At 39.7% G+C, this 18,635-nt stretch overlaps 1 protein-coding gene across 1 annotated transcript in view; it reads right to left on the minus strand.

The window, feature by feature from the left end:
* The window catches only part of PCLO (piccolo presynaptic cytomatrix protein), a 470,221-nt gene that overhangs the window by 147,517 nt on the left and 304,069 nt on the right, over positions 1 to 18,635 (minus strand). Inside the window, exon 10 of the mRNA XM_067564601.1 lies at positions 16,493 to 16,574. Within this exon, the coding sequence (XP_067420702.1) occupies positions 16,493 to 16,574 (82 nt within the window). The remainder of the gene's footprint in view (positions 1 to 16,492; positions 16,575 to 18,635) is intronic.

The raw sequence follows: 18,635 nt of genomic DNA on the forward strand, positions 1-18,635 counted from the left end.
GGGGAAAATGCTAGATGTAGTATATCTTGAATTTAGTAAGGCTTTTGATACTGTCTCGCATGACCTTCTCATAAACAAACTAGGGAAATACAACCTAGATGGAGCTACTATAAAATTGGTGCATAACTGGTTGGAAATCCATTCCCAGAGAATAGTTATCAGTGGTTCACAATCAAGCTGGAAGAGCATATCTAGTGGGGTCCCCAGTTCTGGGTCCAGTTCTGTTCAATATCTTCATCAATGATTTTGATAACGGCATAGAGAGTACACTTATAAAATTTGCAGATGATACCAAGCTGCGAGGGGATGCAAGTGCTTTGGAGGATAGGATTAACATTCAAAATTATCTGGACAGACAGGAGAAATGGTCTGAAATAAATAGGATGAAATTGAATAAGGACAAATGCAAAGTATTCCACTTAGGAAGGAATGATCAGTTGCACACATACCAGATGGGAAATGATTACCTAGGAAGAAGTATTGCAGAAAGGGATCTGTGGGTCATAGTGGATTACAAACTAAATTTGAGTCAAGAATTTCATGCTGTTGCAAAAAAAGCAAACATCTTTCTAGGATGTATTAGCAGGAGAGTTGTAAGAACGACACAAGAAGTAATTCTTCCACTCCACTCCATGCTGATTAGGCCTCAGCTGGAGTAATGTGTCCAGTTCTGGGCGCCACACTTGAGGAAAGATGTGGACAAATTGGAGAAATTCCAGAGGAACGCAACAAAAATGATTAAAAGTCTAGAAAACATGACATATTAGGGAAGATTGAAAGAATTGTGTTTGTTTAATCTGGAGAAGGAAAAACTGAGAGGGGACATGATAATGGTTTTCAAGTACCTGAATGGCTGTTACACAGAGGAGGGAGAAAAATTGTTCTTTTTAACCTATGAGGCTAGAAGAAGAAGCAATGGACTTAAATTGTAATGAGGGCAGTTTAGGTTAAACATTAGGAAAAACGTCCTAACTGTCAGGGTAGTTAAGCATTGAAATAATTTGCCAGGGAAGTTGTAGAATCTCTTTCATTGGAGTTTTTTAAGATCATGTTAGACAAACACCTGTCAAGGATGGTCTAGATAATACTTAGTCCTGCCTTGAGTACAGGGGACTGGACTAGAAGACTGCTAGAGGTTCCTTCCAGTCTTACAATTCTGTGATTCTATTATTATTATTTTATTTCTTTATATAAGTTTATGGTCAAATAAAATGCATCAATCCTGTGCTCCTTTTTGATTGTTACAAAAATTAAAGATTCAATCCTTAAAAAGATGAACACTTCATATCATGCAGGTTACATGAATCAACTGTAGCTTAATCAAATGAAAATACACCACTCTGGAGGTCCACAGAGGCAAACAGATGGCTGTGCACTGTGCCCTGAAGTGTCAACAGAGTTGATCTCTTTCAGTCTATGCTGGGGAGTAACTTCCAAAGCTGATGGCCCTTCCAGAGAAAATCATGCCTGCAGCACCCTCTGAAATCACAGCTGTGGCAGCATGACATGGGGAGAGAGGTACTCTCTCAAATAAGCAGGGCCCAAGCCATTTAAAGTTGTTCTTTATTGCCCACTGTATTCACTAGGTGTGACCATGAACCAGCCAGGGTTAAACAACTAACAGGCAAAGTGACCTAAAGAGCAGGCTTTAAGAACATATTAGGGAAGTATTGAAATGGTAAACAGGACCATTCCTTGCAGATAGATATCTAAGCCATGTTTAATGGATGAAAGTTATGTGTTATTAGAGAGGTAAATACTAATTGTATTTGTCTGTGTTTACCTATATCCTGTTAGATGTTAACAACGTAGTCAGATTAGGTTGTGGATATTAATTCCCTTTCATGTCTTAATTATATTATATTATGCTTATGGATGGTTCAGTTAACCTTAAGATTAAAGACATAAAATACTGCAGGAAATAATATCATTTACATTGTCTTCAGCTTAATTTGTCTGTGCCATAATGGAATGCCTTGATAGTTTGAATGGATAATTGCCTTATGTTAATTGGGGTTTCTTGGTAACCAACAAGGTAGAATCTGCTTTGTTGCTGGCTTGGTGAATCTAATTATTAAAATAAACCACCAGTTTTAGGGATCATCTACTCCATTCTTTGCAGTTTGCCTTGATTAAGCAATCTCAGTGAGGACCCCTCCAGGCACCACAGTAACACTAAAGGTCATTCCACTGACATCTGTCAGCAGTGGATCAGGAGTGTAGAGTTTTATGCATCAATAGCAACACCTTACATTTCACCCAGGAATACACAACCAGTGAAGATCCCCAAATACTGTTGTACTGTGCAAATGGTGGGACACCCCACTTAACCAGAGCTGTGAGGAATTTCCTTCCCATGGAAAATTTTGGATTTCTGGAAATATTTTCATTTCAAATTGGAACAAAAATTGGAAATGTGAAATTTTCTGGTGGAAGGACAAATATTCTTGGCTGGCCATGTAGCCAGCCAGTTTAGGTAGTCTGGGAGTTGGGTAGCCTAACAGGCAATTCCAAAAACTGTCCAACCGGAAAATTTTTGACGAGCTCTACACTTCAAATAGGCTGCTACATATCATACCAGATGCATTTTCTGAACAGATTTACGGTGGGATTTTCAAGAACGCTCACCACTGACCTAACATTGTTCCCACTGAAGTCTGTGTTAAAATACTCATTGCTGAGCATTGAAAACCTCACTCTGTAAATCCAATGTAGAGTTCATTGCAGTGGTCTAGTCTAAAGGTGACAAAGTCCACTACCAAGAGAAACTGTTGTAACCTTAAAGTTAGATGTAGCTAGAAATAGTCATCTTGGTCATAGCTGCTACCCAAGCAGAATCCCAGATTGCACAGTCAAAAGATTTATTATTAACTAGTATCCAATGATTGTATATAATAATTAAGCTCATTGTGAACAGTGTTGCAAAATCCCCTAGTCACCTTTGAAAATCACCACCTATATGCATCATATTTCATTTACAGTGAGTCTGAAATAGAATTTTGGTTTTATATTCTAATTTCCTGGAATCAAACTATGAGATATACTATAAAATAAGTAGAAATGGCCCTGAGGCCCAATCATATGAATTTACAACTTAATTGCTGTTTCAATCAAAGATTAATCTAAATTAATTTGACATGCTTGATATATGTTTATGGCTCCTCTCCAAAAGTAACCATCTAACTGAATGTACTGCTTTGTTTGAGAAAAGTGTATTTTATTTTTGTAACTATACTATGAAAAGGTTTCTACAAGAAATATTTGAGAAAACACCATCATCTGATTTAAACTAATTGAACTAACTTTGAAAATTCTGATTCGTTGGATTTAAATCTTCATAACAGGAATTAAAATTTCATTCTCTGGCTTTTGTGAAAATGGACTTTCAAACCTGTTTTGTACACTGTGCCTATTGAAGATACTGAGCTCATTACTTCTGTCTGTAATGACATTGCCCAATTTATCACTCTGTATATGGGTAACTTAAAAAATATCATCCATCATATAATTTCTCTGATCTCTTTTTTTTCCCTTGGTCTTTTATTTCTTCCTTTAAATCTTTGAGTCTTAATTTCCATCTTTCAAACTATTTTGATACATCTGGACAATCATCTTTCAATTTTTGGCTTTCTGATTTATGAACTCCAAGTTTTTTTTTTCTAAGACAGAGGTTTAGTTAGTATCAGAAATTGAATCCCTGTGCTTTGAATGAGAGAGGGAACCTTCTTTAACTTTGGCTATGGATTTTCAACTATCATCTGTCTTTGGGAAAATATTTCTTCAAAGGGAATTTTATACATTTAGATGCAATCCTTTTAAGATGTTTCAAAGCTGGAAGGACTGCTAATTAATTGTAACTCTTTCTACTGCTATCCTGAGGCTGTGAAACTCTCCTGCTATCTAATCTTAACTCAAGATTTAAGATTTATCACCCTAAGTAAAACAGTCACAGAAAGACAGAAATTGATGCTGAATTCAAAAGAAATGTATCATGTAAATGAATTAGTTGCATGGTTCAATACACAGACAGCTATGGTTTTTGCTCAAAAGCAACTACTTATTTCTGAAAACACAGATACTTACAAAGATTTAAGAAAATATTACAAAATTCTAATAAATGAAAGGATTTTTATTTTAGTGTGAATTCAATGCTATGGAAAAAATACAGAAAATATTGGACTGAGTCGCCAGTAGGTAGGAACTATGTTTCTTTTCACATGTGTGTTTGCAGTTGAGAACAGACTAAATGGTGATGTTACTTGCTCTTCCAAATAAATATCAATAACCCATTACATGAATTAAAGCTGGATGCATTACAGCAGAGAAATACTCACTATTTTAATGCACAGTTTGTGTGTGAGAGAGAGAGAGAAAGAAAGAGATAAAGTGTTTTCCAACATCTAGACATGACTGAGGATAAAGTTTGAAGAGATTTTTCTCTTAGAAGCAGTGAACAACATTACAGGGATTAAAGTCATACTCGTGTGACTGGTGTAAACAGTACTTGATGGGTGGGTGGGGGAAAGGAAAGCCCTATATTTTTGCTAAGAATTGTTTACTAATTCATGAATGGCAGTTTCTTGATGCAGCAGCTTTGTGCAAACATTGGCCAACTGTTACACCAAGCAAATATTTTCTCTGGGCTAAATTTTCCAAAAATAAAATCATTTGTCTGTCTAATTAGGTGTGCAAAAGCAGGCAAGAAGCAATTAATTTGCAACTAGATTTTCAGTGAACACACAGTGGGTGTAGGCAAAACATTAGAAGAAACGGGTATGTATGTGGACAACAGAAGTCTACACTGTCAGTAGTAGGTAGGTAGCTATATGGGATCAGTTTCCCCCTGACATCAGGGTGCTTGATCCTTAGGTCAAGATTTCAAATGCAATTAGTGATCTTGGGTGCCCAGCTTGAGAAGTGGGTCATCATAAGGTGGGTGCTCAGCAGGTTAGGCGGGATTCCAGTAACCCTTTACATGCAGAAGGAACTTTATACCATGATACAGGGCACATTTCTGAATTAAACAAAGTGATCAGTCACAGAAAAAATTACAACTTCTCTGCTGTGAAGTGTTCAGACTCATTTTCCCTTGGAAAGAATCTAGCTACCTTTCTGCTTTTGATATCACAGCAACAATAAAATAACATGATATTGATGTGATGCGTATCTGTGGATAGCAGGTCAGGATAAAGTGCCGACACATTGCTGGTTGTGCAGAGTAGGGTGTGGCTGCACTGCAAGAAGATTACTCTCCCATTGTAGGGGAAGCAGGGAGCCCAGGAGACACAGTGCCTCCTATTGTTCCCATTTTGGCAGTGCACCTGTGCTCCACCCCTTACTAATTGCTGCATGATAAAACCCAAACTAGCCTTTTGTTAGCACCCAGAGATTGCTAATAGGTTCAGTAAATATCGACAGACAACATTTTCAAGCCTGGATGCCTAAAGCTAGGCTCTTAAATTCATATGTAAAGCACTCTTAGCCCATGCTCCAAACAAAGCAATCAAGAACATTTGGTCCCAATCTCATATGTGTTGCCATTAGTGCAGCCTGCAACAATTAATCTTCATCCTTCTCCATTCATTTTCACTGTTCTCTGCTTGTTCTGTTCTCTCCTTTTTCCCTTCCCTTTTTTTTTGTTAAGTGGAATAACTAACCCTAGTATCTTATAGCCCAATATCTAACCACATTTAACATATACTCTATCTCCAGCTTCTAAAGCAGTTTTAAGCAAGTCACAACAAATATCTTTAAATTTATATCTTGCAACAGAGCGGAGTTTACGTGACATCAAATGAGCTAATAAAATCACAACTCCATTTGTTCAAATCCTTCTGTCTATTTTGCAAAACGTCTTTCCAACCTAATGTGAGCAAGTACCAGAGATCCAGAGATGGTCTCAGATCACTCCAAGACCAAAATAATAATCAAGCACCATCTTTTAGGATTCTTAGGCAAGACACATCTACTATTAAAGACAGACATTACTCTGCTCAGCCAGCATGTCAGCCAATCATTCATGACTTTACTATAAAATTCAATCTTTATTACACATGTAGGCACGCTGTACTTCAGGGGCCTTGGAACTTGATTGGGAGTTTACAGTTGGGAAGATCCTGGGAGACTACAACTCCCATTATGCCTTGGAGAAAAGGAGAGAGACTCTTCCTTTTCCAGAGAGACAGGGAATAGCATGTGAGGGACTCCATTTTGGTGCTAGGGTGGAGTGCAGCCCAGGCTGGAAGCTGCTGGCTGGCTGACTGCTGCCGGCTATTGCCTGCTGCCGGAGTCCCAAAGCTGCTGCTAAGAGCCTGCTGGAGCCTGATCGAGCAGGGAGCTTTGGAGGTTGGTGGCATTGCCCAAGCCAGGGCAGGGACTGAGCCTGGAGCTGCCTGAGGTGGGCCTGCTGTGAAGGTGGTGTTAGTGCCCCCCCCCCGCTGTTTGGGGCAGGGCAGTGCATGTCTTATTCTAAGCTCTGCTGAATGATAAAGAACTGCCATGTAATTTACAAAATCTTGTTGCATTTTGGGCCAAATCCTGAAATCCTCCCTCAGTTTTTATTCAGTCATTTCTCAGGCAAAACTCTGACTTGTGAACTCAGTGGGATTTTGCCTGAAAAAGTACTGAGTATGGACTTGAGATTTTGGCCTATAAGGCAATATAGCTTTCTTAACTAAGACTCTGGGCACCTAGGCTTAGTAGTATATCATGTCCTTATGTCACAGATTCATACAATTCTGGTTAATGTTCCATAGACAAAAACAGGTCATTCATGCCTATGCATCAGTTTTTTTCTATTCAGCTAATCAACTTTGTCTAATGAATAGTGAACCAGAGCACACCATTCTGATCCTCATGCAGAGGATAGCTTTTGTGAATGGAACATCCTGCCCTCCCCTCCCCTTCCCCCAGATCATGCAGAATGTATGCCACCCTCCAGCCACCTCTATGGGACCACAGATGCCATCATGTGGATGTGGCAAGCCTGGGGGGATATGCATCATTCTCAATCAACACAGTGAAGGATGTGCAGGAACCTGATACTGCCTGGGACTGTACTTACTAACTTTGCTGTAGATCCCCTACACACAGTGCAGTGTAGAGACATAAAGTCTTGGCATGTGCGCCTGGTGAACTTCTCAAGATCCAGAAAGATCTTGGGGATCTATAGAGCTGGAAAGCTAAAACCCCTGTTTCTTCCCTAGTGGGAAGTATCCCTCCCCATGGAGGAATCTGTAGGAAATTCCACGAGCTACCTTTTCTTCCCATAGGGGAGTGGTCAATATTCTGAAGAACTATATTATGACTCGTAGTTCTGTGAAAAGCATGAACCTGAATTTTAGACAGGAGATAGGGTAGAGGTAATTGCTTGGGACAGTTTCTGCACTGACAGTCCCAGAGACAGAATTGTGTTGTTAATTCACAGAACAGTTGCCACATAGACAGAAGCACTGCAAATTAACCTCAGGCCATCCCACTGGAAGGATTACATGGTGATTTGACAGTTTGTTTCCCATACACATTCAATTTGGGATGCTGGTTAAGTTTGTGGAGATGCAGCAGTTCTGTGAAATGGAAATCTGTCCACAGACCTGGACTGAGACCTTCAATTAATTTCACATGTGCCAGCAGGATCTAGGCATTATTGATTGAGCTGGTAGACACTTTCAATCATTATTAACCTAAGATGATTTTGAGCTGGTGACAGTAAGTAGCCATTTCCCATGCTCTTATGCTGTCTGTTCCACTCACACTAGTTCTGGGCTAAAGGAAAAAGTTTTTAAAAATCCTAGATTATTAACTTTCCCATATTTTAAAAGTGTGTTGACAAAGTTGTGGTTTTTTTGTTTGTTCTTTTTTCAACTGAGTCAGAATAATGTCTCATGGGACTGAATGTTTGTAATGTATTCACTTGATTTCCCTCTCATGAAAAATGAACAGCTTTTGTAAAACCTGACACCTGCAGAAGAAAAGCATAATATGAGTTATATGCATACTAATTTGCAATTCGGTTTGCTGTTTGGCAAAATGAGCCCCTAATGTACAATTTTTTGTGACAAAGAGGAAAGTGAATTCGTTTCCCTACACGGTTTGGTTCATTTGAATTCTGTACTCTTTACTATTTATATCCAAATAACTATGTCATACTAGCGTTTTTCTACACAGAGAAAAAAATTGAGAAAAGTGCCAGTCCTTTCTGGAAAGATGACATATATTAAACCCACTTGTAATTACCTCCCCAGCCATCACCCAGCTGGACTTTTAGTAAGCAGTGAAATAAGAACTTTTAGGAGGAGCAAAAAAGCCCAACATACCAGTCATTGTTTTGAGTTGCTTCTCTTAATCTCCTGTCTTTTTCATTGGCCTTCTCAGTCCATACCACCTCTAGAAAATCTATTTATGCCTCCTCCACATTTTGTATAATAATACCTACCTCTTGTACATGGCTTTTCAATAGTATATTTCGAAGTGCCTTACAAAGGAGATCAGTATCATATTCTCATTTTACAGATGGGGAAACTGAGGCACACAGTGAGGTTAAAGTGATTTACCAAAGGTCACCCAAATGGCCATCAGCAGAGCTATGAATAGAACCCAGTTCCAGTCCAGAGCTCTATCTACTAGACCACACTTTATGCCTGTTCCAAAGAGCTTGTCTTCCTCTCTCTCTAAAGCTGCAGAGGGCAGTCTTTTTGCTCTGTGCTTGTACAGCCCCTCGCATACTGGGGTCCTGGCCCATGGCTGGGGCTCCTAGGTGCTACTACAATACAAATAATAAATAACAGTACTTTTCAGGAGTGGCCATTGATCTGGGACGTCTCGGTTTTTGTGTGCCTAACCTGGGCCACCTCAGGCTTGATTTTCCCCACTTTGAACTTTATTTGACATGGTTCAGTGGGTGATCAATGTATCCAGGCTCAGGAAGGGATGAATGATGGCAGAAGAACATGAGGCAGAAAAAAGAAAATCTTGGCTGGATGATGTGGCATCCTGGGTCAATCAAGAGAACTATTTATTCACAATGAAATTAGCAGAAGATCATGCAGCATGGGCTACTACGGCTGCAAATCTCCAATAATGGAGATGACACATAAGAAGAGGAAGAAGAACTTCCTAAAATCAGCTTGACCTCCCTTCTTGTGGATCCCTTAATGTTTGCAGTAAAATAAATTCTCTCCAGCAGATCATATGACTGTGTTTCTGAAAACAAAGGAAATTTCCACAGAAAAACCTTAGCTGAGGTGAAGTTAAGGTGGTATGAATGCATGGGTGAATTGAGTGCATATTACCTGTCAAGAATATTAGTTTAAAAAAATCGTCAGAAGCTTAGGAAATGCAGAATTAGGATTGCAGTTGTCAAAATAAGATGCATAGACTTTAACTCTGCTGTTATAATGATGGCTTGAGACAACCGGAATTTATACTACTTTATCAATCCATGAAGAAGTTTCAATGTATCAGTATCTTGCAAACTCCAGTTTCTCAATCTTAAATATACTGCAGGGGCTCAATCTTAAATATACTGTTAGAGGCTACATATCACACATTAAAGAGATTTACAAATCCCTGATTAGACAAACACTGAAGGGAATTGTTCTCAAAATCATTATAAAGGGCTCATTCCTGGAAGGTCCATCCAGCTGTAATTTACCTCACAGTAAAGAGCTCTGTGATCCCATGTGACAGCCAGTTCTTTAATATCATGTGACCGTGCTAGCAGATCTAAATATATACATATCATACCCCCAGAACATGATACTAGAGCACTTCCATGAATCACACTTAACCGGAAACATGAATGGATAAGAAACTAAGAATGGACATACTGGGTCAGACCTATGGTCCATCTAGCCCAGTATCCTGTCTTCTGACAGTGGCCAATGCCAGGTGCTTCAGAGGAAATGAACAGAACAGGTAATCATCAAGTGATTCATCCCGTTGCCCATTCCCAGCTTCTGGGAAACATAGACTAGGGACAGTTCAGAGCATGGTTTTGCAAATTTTTAAACCAGTGCTGTACAACGTACATTTTTATAGTAGCCAAGTTAGGAAGGGAAGATGGCATCCTACCTTCTCTCTGAGGGTAGTTAAGATAGTCTGAGTGTTCATCTGAGAAGTAAAACCTTACCTCAGCATTTCCCTAATGTTCTTGGCAAATATTATGTACTCAAATCACTAATATGTTTCTAAAATTATAACTTCACTTTCTTTTTCTGTGGGAATCTGCCTTCCACCCTCCTGCTTTGTTTTCCCAATGTATTCTCCATGAGAGCCCCCATTTGCTTTTTATTATAAGAACTTGCCTATTTTAATATTGGGGAGGGCCATAACATTCCTTCTTAGGGCCCCCTGTAGCATAGAACCAGATCTCGGTGAAGCATTAGAAGCAAGTTACATACCCTTCCCTTCCCTTCATGGCCACCACTCCAGGCTAAACTGGGGCTGTACCTGTGTTCCATGCACTTATTATCTGACTGGTAATAATTCCTCACATTCACAGCACTTCTGCATTTTAATCTATGGTTTTGGTGTCATAACTGACTTGAAGCTGAAGTAACCCAAAATATATGCACTAGGAAGAAAGCCCAGCAATGTAGGCTCGATACATGAAAATTGTGTTGAATCCGCTCTCATCTCCCTGAACAAATGCCCAGTAAATTTGTTCTGCCTGGGCTAATAGGTCTGATTTGGCGGGGTGGGGAAAGACAGAGACACTAGCCATAAACTATGAGTAGGGTTCAAGGCATCTCTGAAGCCTCTTTGCAGACATGATACCCCATCCCTTCCTGCGTGTGGTTTCCTGAACACTAGATTTGCAGAAGTGACAATCCAGATTCCTATCCTCTATCCATACCCTAACTAGCATATTTAGTGCAGACTCTTCCCTGAACCGCTGCTCTGCCTGCACACGTCCCTTGCTAGGTGCTTTTTCCCTAGCAGGAACAGAACTGGGAAAGATGACATCTTGATGCCGTAGATTTGGAAAAGGAAGCATTGCCCGTGGCACTGTAATGCAGTCCCACATGATGATATGCTGCAGCCATGGGTTACCCCATACTTGGTTGGAACTGGACTGCTATTGAGATTTCCTGCCTTGCTGAGCCTTCATCCTGCACGAGAAACAGTCTTGTGATCAGGAGGAAGACAATGTGTGTGTGTCCTTCTTGCAATATTTGCAGCAGCTACTGCCAACTCCCTTATTGTCCCAGGCAGCCACCCCTTCCCTCTTCTACTCCAGATGTAAGCACTCCATTTTAAAAACCAGAAGGGAAAATGCTGGCATGCTAAAAAGAACTCTCTTGCTGGCTGTGCCCAAGGACTCATAAGAGACAAGGAGACTTTGAGTGAAAACAAGCAGCGTGTTTCTGGATCATTAAATGATGCTACATTATCATTCTCTGATCACTGCCATCATTGCTTTGGCATCTGAGCTGTATGATGATGCCAATTCTCTCCAAATATATTCCAAACTATTAATGAATTTTTTGAGACAAAACACTTTGGTAATTCATTCAGGCCTAGCAGCAAAAGGCCAGTTGCTGGGTTTTGGCAAATGTGTTGAGGACATTTTGTCTTATAGATCTTCCTGCAATGCAGAACAGAGCTGAGAGCTCTAGGGGATGATATGTGATACAGGAAAAGAGGGGCAGTTAGGAAAGATCCATTCAGTTTTCCTACAGAGCAGTCACTTTCTTACCTTACTAGCCTCTCACAAGACTGAAACCTAAATTGATAGTTAGGGGCCCAAACCTTCGTTCCTTCAGCCAATGGCATGCAGTGACAATTTTAGTTAGGCATGCTACAACTCACTTGCATGCCTTAAGCAGTCCAAACTGGCATTCTCCATGCAGCATTAGCACGTATGTATGGTGTGTACAAGGTCATGCTCTGTGGAGGATGCCATTTTGTTCTACAAAATGGTATCCTCCATGGAGGCCAGATGGAATCGTCCTGGGGGCTGGATTCAGTTAGACAACACACAGCCGGTCAGGCATACATAGATGGCACAGCACTGCCATCAGCACCTCACTCTCCTGGCAAAATCTGTGGGAAATTTTTTTGTGTGCACAGAGCCTGCCTAAGGAATAGACCCTACTGGCCCTCAACTCTGGAAGTCATGTGACCTGTTTTCTCAGCTTTCACTTTAAAAAAGAGTGTGTGCTGGGTATGCAGTGTTACTCCAAACTGTTTGGAAAGGATTTGAAAGGATCTGAGACTATTAATATTTAATATTTATAGTGTGTTAGCCTCTATTAGCTTCATCTGGGTCATGGCTCCATTTTACTGGGCGCCATACAAATGTATAATAAGTGAATGTTTCTGCCCCAAATACCTTACAAATTTAGCTGATCACATCATCTGAGTGGTTGAATATTCTGACACCTCCAGTTTGTTTTTGTTTTGTTTTTAAATGAAGAGATGCAATGTTATATAGTGGATCATCCAATTAACTTGTTTCTGTGCCACTGACACTGTGGTGAGGCTGGTGAAATTTCTAAGATATGTAATAATTAATTATTACTCTTCTAAATGATCTGGCACTGTATAAAAGATTTCTAAGGTTTCCTCTGCCCCTGCTATTATAAAAACAGCTTCATTCACTGTTTGGATGATAACTAGAACTTCCACATGAAACCCAGCATTTAACAAGTCCGCGTGCTCCCTGGCTCCACACCCTCCTATCCTAAACCCTGTGCAGTGGCAGTGTCCCAGATGTCTTGTGGGGGAGGGGGAGGTGATAGAAGGGAATATAGACAAGAGTCACTGATCTTTCCTTCTCTCTGTTTGGAATCTAGGCTTTTCTACTTCATTATGTTCCACTTCCCAGTAGATATAACTCAGGGACATCAATGCTCAGGGACATATGGCGTAGGAGCCAGCAGCTCCCACTGCGACATTGATGTACAGATTTTCAAAAGAACATCCAGCATTCACCTAACACGCTGAGCTGTTTTGAAAATCCGGCCCCAGTTTTGGGTGCTGAGCCCTTCTGAGAATTCTGGTCACATAATATACTATACCAGTGTTACCGTGATGGCCTGGTCTTTGTGTGTGGCACATGTACAGACTGTGACTTCTCCCAGAAGGGAAAGGCCCCATGTCAGGAAGTAACTGGAAGTTTGTATTTTCCATTGCTTCTCATCCTGCATAGTGATTTACATTTGTGCACAGTGGATGTGAAATTCTGCCATTGATGAGAGCGAGTGGAGGAGTCAAGTTAGGCAGTATTTTACAGTCCGTGTGCAGAAATGTAAATAACTCCACACAACAGTAGCGAGAGAATCAGGCCCTCTGCAAAATAAAACCATGAAGTAATTAGTTTCATGTGGCTATAATCCCACCTGTTCTGCCGGAAGAGAGCAGCTTGGATCTCAGCATTATTCATTCCCCTGCAGGGGACGAAATCCCCCAGAAGATTACAAGTAACTCCAATTCACTTCAAGAGCTCAGGGCTGCACAAAGGGTATGAACTGTCCTTTAAAACTCTACAGACTGGGATAGGGGGATAACTATGTATTGTAAGTTAATCGGTGGGTGCTACATCTGTTTGCAGACATTAATGTCAAGAGAGTAAATAGAGAGAAAATTGTTGTAACACCTTCTGAGAGAACAAAGGAGTGAAAGAGCTGCTTGCAGAACACTTGAACCTTGGAGTAGACTTGCTAAATGAGCCAACCAGAAACATCTGACACAGGGAGGGAACTTCAAGCATCTGATTCCTTATAAAAGCCCTGAAGCAGCTCTTGAAGTAGGACCTGACCCTGTGAAGTCTGTAAAGGAGTCAGCTTTGAGCAAGGCAGAGACAAGCCAAACTCCAGAACACGGCACCCCCTAAGAACTGATGAAAGGACCCTGTGAACACACCCTCTCACTGACTCAGGATCTGAGGTAAGAGCCCAATGGTGCTGGAACTACGGGTGCAGATGCATCCCCTGACTTGAAGTAATAATAATAATAAACACCAAACACATAGCTTCCTTCATCAGCACTCTCACTATCAAACATTTTTCCAGCACTTATGTTCTCTAAGAGCTGTGCCCTGGGGCAGACTATGGGGACTTTGAGTTTGCTTTTTGATTTCATGTGTCTGAATGAAGCTAGACCCAATAAGGATGATGATTGGATGAGGAGTAAATGTATGGAGTCTGTTTAAAAGGGCCTGGGAGAGGAAGGATAAAAACCAGGGCCGTGCAAAGGCACCCCAGTAATGAGGGGGCACATGGGAGTGGAGCACTTCTTTACATGTCTGAAAAACGGGGGAGGCGGGAAGAAAATAATTGAGATTTTTCTGCCAAAAATACTAGGAAAGCAATATATAACAATGTAGCAAAACATGATTCTAGTTTCCATTAAATGCTGGAGGGAAACCAGTGGTTGGCAACAAATAATTACTTCCAGACAGAAGTGGATTTTGACATATGCTAATAGAATTTTCTATAATAGTTAAAAGAGACCCTGACTGTTCTGCAACAGAATCACGAAAGCCCAAACTACACACCTCTGGCAGAAGATAAATAGTGTGTATTGCCAAAGAAAAACACTTAATTCCTGATCAATACACTCCCTTATTATTAAAAAGGTACAATTCTGAAAAACAACAAACAAACCTAGCACCTATTAGATTTTGCAATATAAACTGTTTTACACTCTGACACAGAAGAATTATACTGCAGCATTGGTCTTGGTTCACCAGATGGAGAACATGTAATAGGGTAGAAAATAATACACATCCATCCTCACCTGTTCTTTTACTCCACACACACACCATGTGAAGGGGTGATGAAGGAGAAAAGTTTCTGTAGAATATTATAGAAAATAATAACCTTTCTATAGGGTTTTTAACCATTTTATATAATTTAATAAAGAATTCTACAACTTCTCTAAGGTAGTTGCAGAAACTCTATAGAAAGGGCAGAATTCTTAATAAAATTCTGTAACTTTTGAATTTCTACACAAGGCAATTCAATTTCTTTAGAGCTTTAGTGGCTTTATCCCTATTAAATTCTATATGAGATTGCTATATGAAAAGGATGGACATAGAGAGAGTGACAGACATATAGCCTCCTGATATGTCCTATTGACATAGCCAATTGTGACACACTGCACTCCCCATGATCACCCTTATAGTGTAATTGTGTATTGTTTAATGCAAAGTATGTCATGTAAGATATTTTTGGAGTGCTCATGACATACTGAATATTGTTGTTATAGTAAATGTTTGTTGCAATGTCCTGTGTATGGTTATGAGGCTTTGCTATGTGATATTCCCAAAGATGTGCCTCATGGCTTCAGAAAGATCCAGGCAAAACTCTCTGAACAGAGGCAATTCACACCTCACTAAAGCATGCATAAACCTAGCTCCGCAGCATTCCAGGAACAAAGGACTGCCCTAGGTATCAACAAAGAATTAAAGGGACTCTCAAGTGAGTCACTCCCTTTCCGCCGGCCCCTGCCCACCCCCAGCTTTTTCTTGGCCAGCTTGGAGCCAGGATAAAATAATGCTCACTAACTTAGGACATGGATGAACCCATACAAGGACATTGTTTGTCACCTGACCTTGAGTGGGGGGGAAGCCCCAGAGGACAGAAGGAACATTTTAAAAAGGGGAGAAAGAATAGCAAAATGTCTCTCTCTTCCACCTCCATCTACAAACACCACCAAGCCAGTGTAGTGCTGACCCAGGGGGAGAGCCTGGCTGGAAAAGAATCCAGCCAGCCTGTGGTGAGAATCATCTGAGTTTGTAAGAATGCTGAAAGGGTTAAGCTTAGTTATAGAATGTGTTTGGCTTTCGTTTATTTTGACTAAACCTGACTTGCTTTCCTCTGACTTATAATCACTTAAAATCCTTCTGTAGTTGAATACATTTGTCTATTTCACCTAAAACAGTGCATTTGGTTTAGGTGTGTTAGAGACTCCATTTGAAGTGACAAGGCGGGTGCATATCAATTTCTTTGATAAATTGATGAACATATGAGCTTGCAGTGTTCAATGGACAGCAGTTCCTCAGGTTGCATCTGTGACTGGGGATAGTGCCTCGGGTCATTCTGTTGCATAACCCAAAGAGTGGCTGGCTAGAAGCACTCCCTTACTGAGTTGGGGCTACTTGCTTGCTGGTGGCTGTGCATGAGCTGCCCAGAAGAGGGAGTTCACTCAGCAAAGCAGAGTTAGATGGGCTCCAGGAGTGGAGGATTGGGATGACACACAATTCACCGGTCCAGATTGCACTAGGGGAATATCACACAAAGTTACTTATGTGTTTTCAGTATCAAATTGTTTACAGTAACTTGTCTATTTTTAACAAAGTCTTATGGCCCTTTTCAAACGTCAGTTTTCTCTTATCACTAAAACATTTAAGATGAGCAGTAAATTTCCTGCCAACATGACTGAGCAACCATCATTAGCACTGCAAACCATGTGCATGCTATTTAATAAGCATTCTAATAAAACGAGACGTAAATTTTGTTTGAATTTTATTATGTTTAAATTTTACCTGATACTGTGTGATCCTTTGGGTCTCTCAGTAGTTTGACTCTTGCATGAGGAAAAATGTACTGAAGAGGCTTTCCATTTATCTGAGGAACATAAAATATGCATGTCATAAAAAGATAAAACATTTCTTTTTTTTTAATAACTTAAAAAAGCTAATCACAGAAACAACATTCCTATGAAATACATATTTGGTTTGGGGTTAGTTGTCAATTGTATGTATGTAGCTGTATGTATGTAGTTGACAACTTGTTGTTCAAACATTCCCCAGAGTGTTAACCCACAAATTGGGGTATTTGTTAATGGGCACTTGAGTGTTTGGGAATTACTTCCATATTACTGGGGTCATTTTAAGGCTGGCTTTAATTTCCTAAGGACTTGAAATTGTCCACTTTATTCTATCGCGTTGCTTAATGGGAGCTATAAAGCAACTTGACTATTGATCCTTTGACCATTGGATTTGTGTAATGCATAACGAGAGGGTAAGAATGAAAACAGTGGCCTAAGATGAAGGTGTGGATATATGTATACATGTCCATGAGGTATTGCTTTCATCTCACCAAAAATACACATTCTGAATGAATCTCTCCTCATCTTAGTCATTGCTAATATATCCCTCACCGTACTACAGTAAACAAAGCACAAGTTATATAGTCAGATATGGGCTCTTGCTCTTTTTTCAATTGCATCTATAAAAACATACTTTATTTCCTCTCTTGCCTGAACCTCAAATTCCTCAGAACTGGAATTGCAATTTATGGGCCAGAATCTGAGGAATTTCCTCTCTTTTCCTCTCTTCTTCAATAGGAGCAATCTAGACTATGCTGCCCCTAAGGAATTGAACTACTGCTCCCATTGAGGTCAGTAACCAAATTACCTTTGATTTCAGTGGGAACAGTCTTGGACAAGTTACTTTATCCTGTTTTGCCTCATGAAATCAACTGTAAAACTAAATTTAAAAAGCAACAACAAGCTAATTAAGGGGTAGACCATGGGTTTAACAGTGCCCATGAGCACTACAGAACAAGTCAGAACTGATTGCAGGTACTGTATGCAGAATCCACTTACATAAATTGGAATTTTGCCAAGGCACTGGTGTCTAACATGCCTACAGTTGCAAAACACCATGGTATTTTAGTGATCACAAGTGGTCAGGATCTTGGCTTTAATTAACATTATTAGCAAAATACAGTAAGTAAAATTATTAAAATCTATTTGAAATCTTACAGAAGTTGGTTAACTGTAATTATATTGTCTGAAAACTACACTGAGACATTGTTATAGTCTATATATATATGTATAGTATCTATGTTTATATATATCTATAGTATATATGCCTACTGGATATAGTATATCTATAGTATATATGTCTACTGGAATACTTAAAAAAATCTTTTAAAGGTAAAATAATATTCAAAAGTGCTATAAGCACATTGGGCCAGATCTTTAGCTGGGGTAAATCAACATACCTTGACATAGCTCCATTTTTATCAATAGAGTTATCACAGGTGAGATTCTGGCCCATAAATTGCAATTTACAATATTTTATTTTTTTAATATATAATCATCTTAAAATATACACCACCATATTGTATATTTCACTGACAAACATATCAGAGAAAATAGACCGGCAATTGCATTAGTCTGTTACTTTCTCATTAATTCCACTTCCTATCTTTTATGACCAGTGTAACTCTTGGTAATATATATGCTTATGAATAAAAATATCAGTTTATTGGCACTGAGGTCTCCATATTCTCCATTATTGTTGGAGTGCTTAAACTGAAGATATTAGGCTGTTACCTGCAGAACTGTGTGTGCCAGAACTGAGAGGAAAGAGGCAGAAAAATAAATGGAAAAAAAAATGTTGCTGTAAATAGATGATGCTAGAGGAATGGTTATATCTTCTCTGATCATTAGGGGTATTTTTACATCAACCAGTTGCTCATGTGTATCTCTATAAAGTATATTCCTATATTACAAACAGACAAGCACTGTAAGATTTCCATTTGTTCACGTGTTCTCTTCCTGGTGGTTCATTTAGGGTGACCTCGATTCCACCTGCATAAAGCCTGAATGTTGGGGCTTCAGAACTGATTTTGTCTCAGTTACTCTGGCATAAACACAAGTGTATTTCCACATGCTAG

Source organism: Emydura macquarii, unplaced genomic scaffold (assembly GCF_026122565.2).
Source record: "Emydura macquarii macquarii isolate MOO-44397 ecotype Brisbane River unplaced genomic scaffold, CSIRO-AGI_Emac_v2 contig_2636, whole genome shotgun sequence".
NCBI lineage: Eukaryota > Metazoa > Chordata > Testudines > Chelidae > Emydura > Emydura macquarii.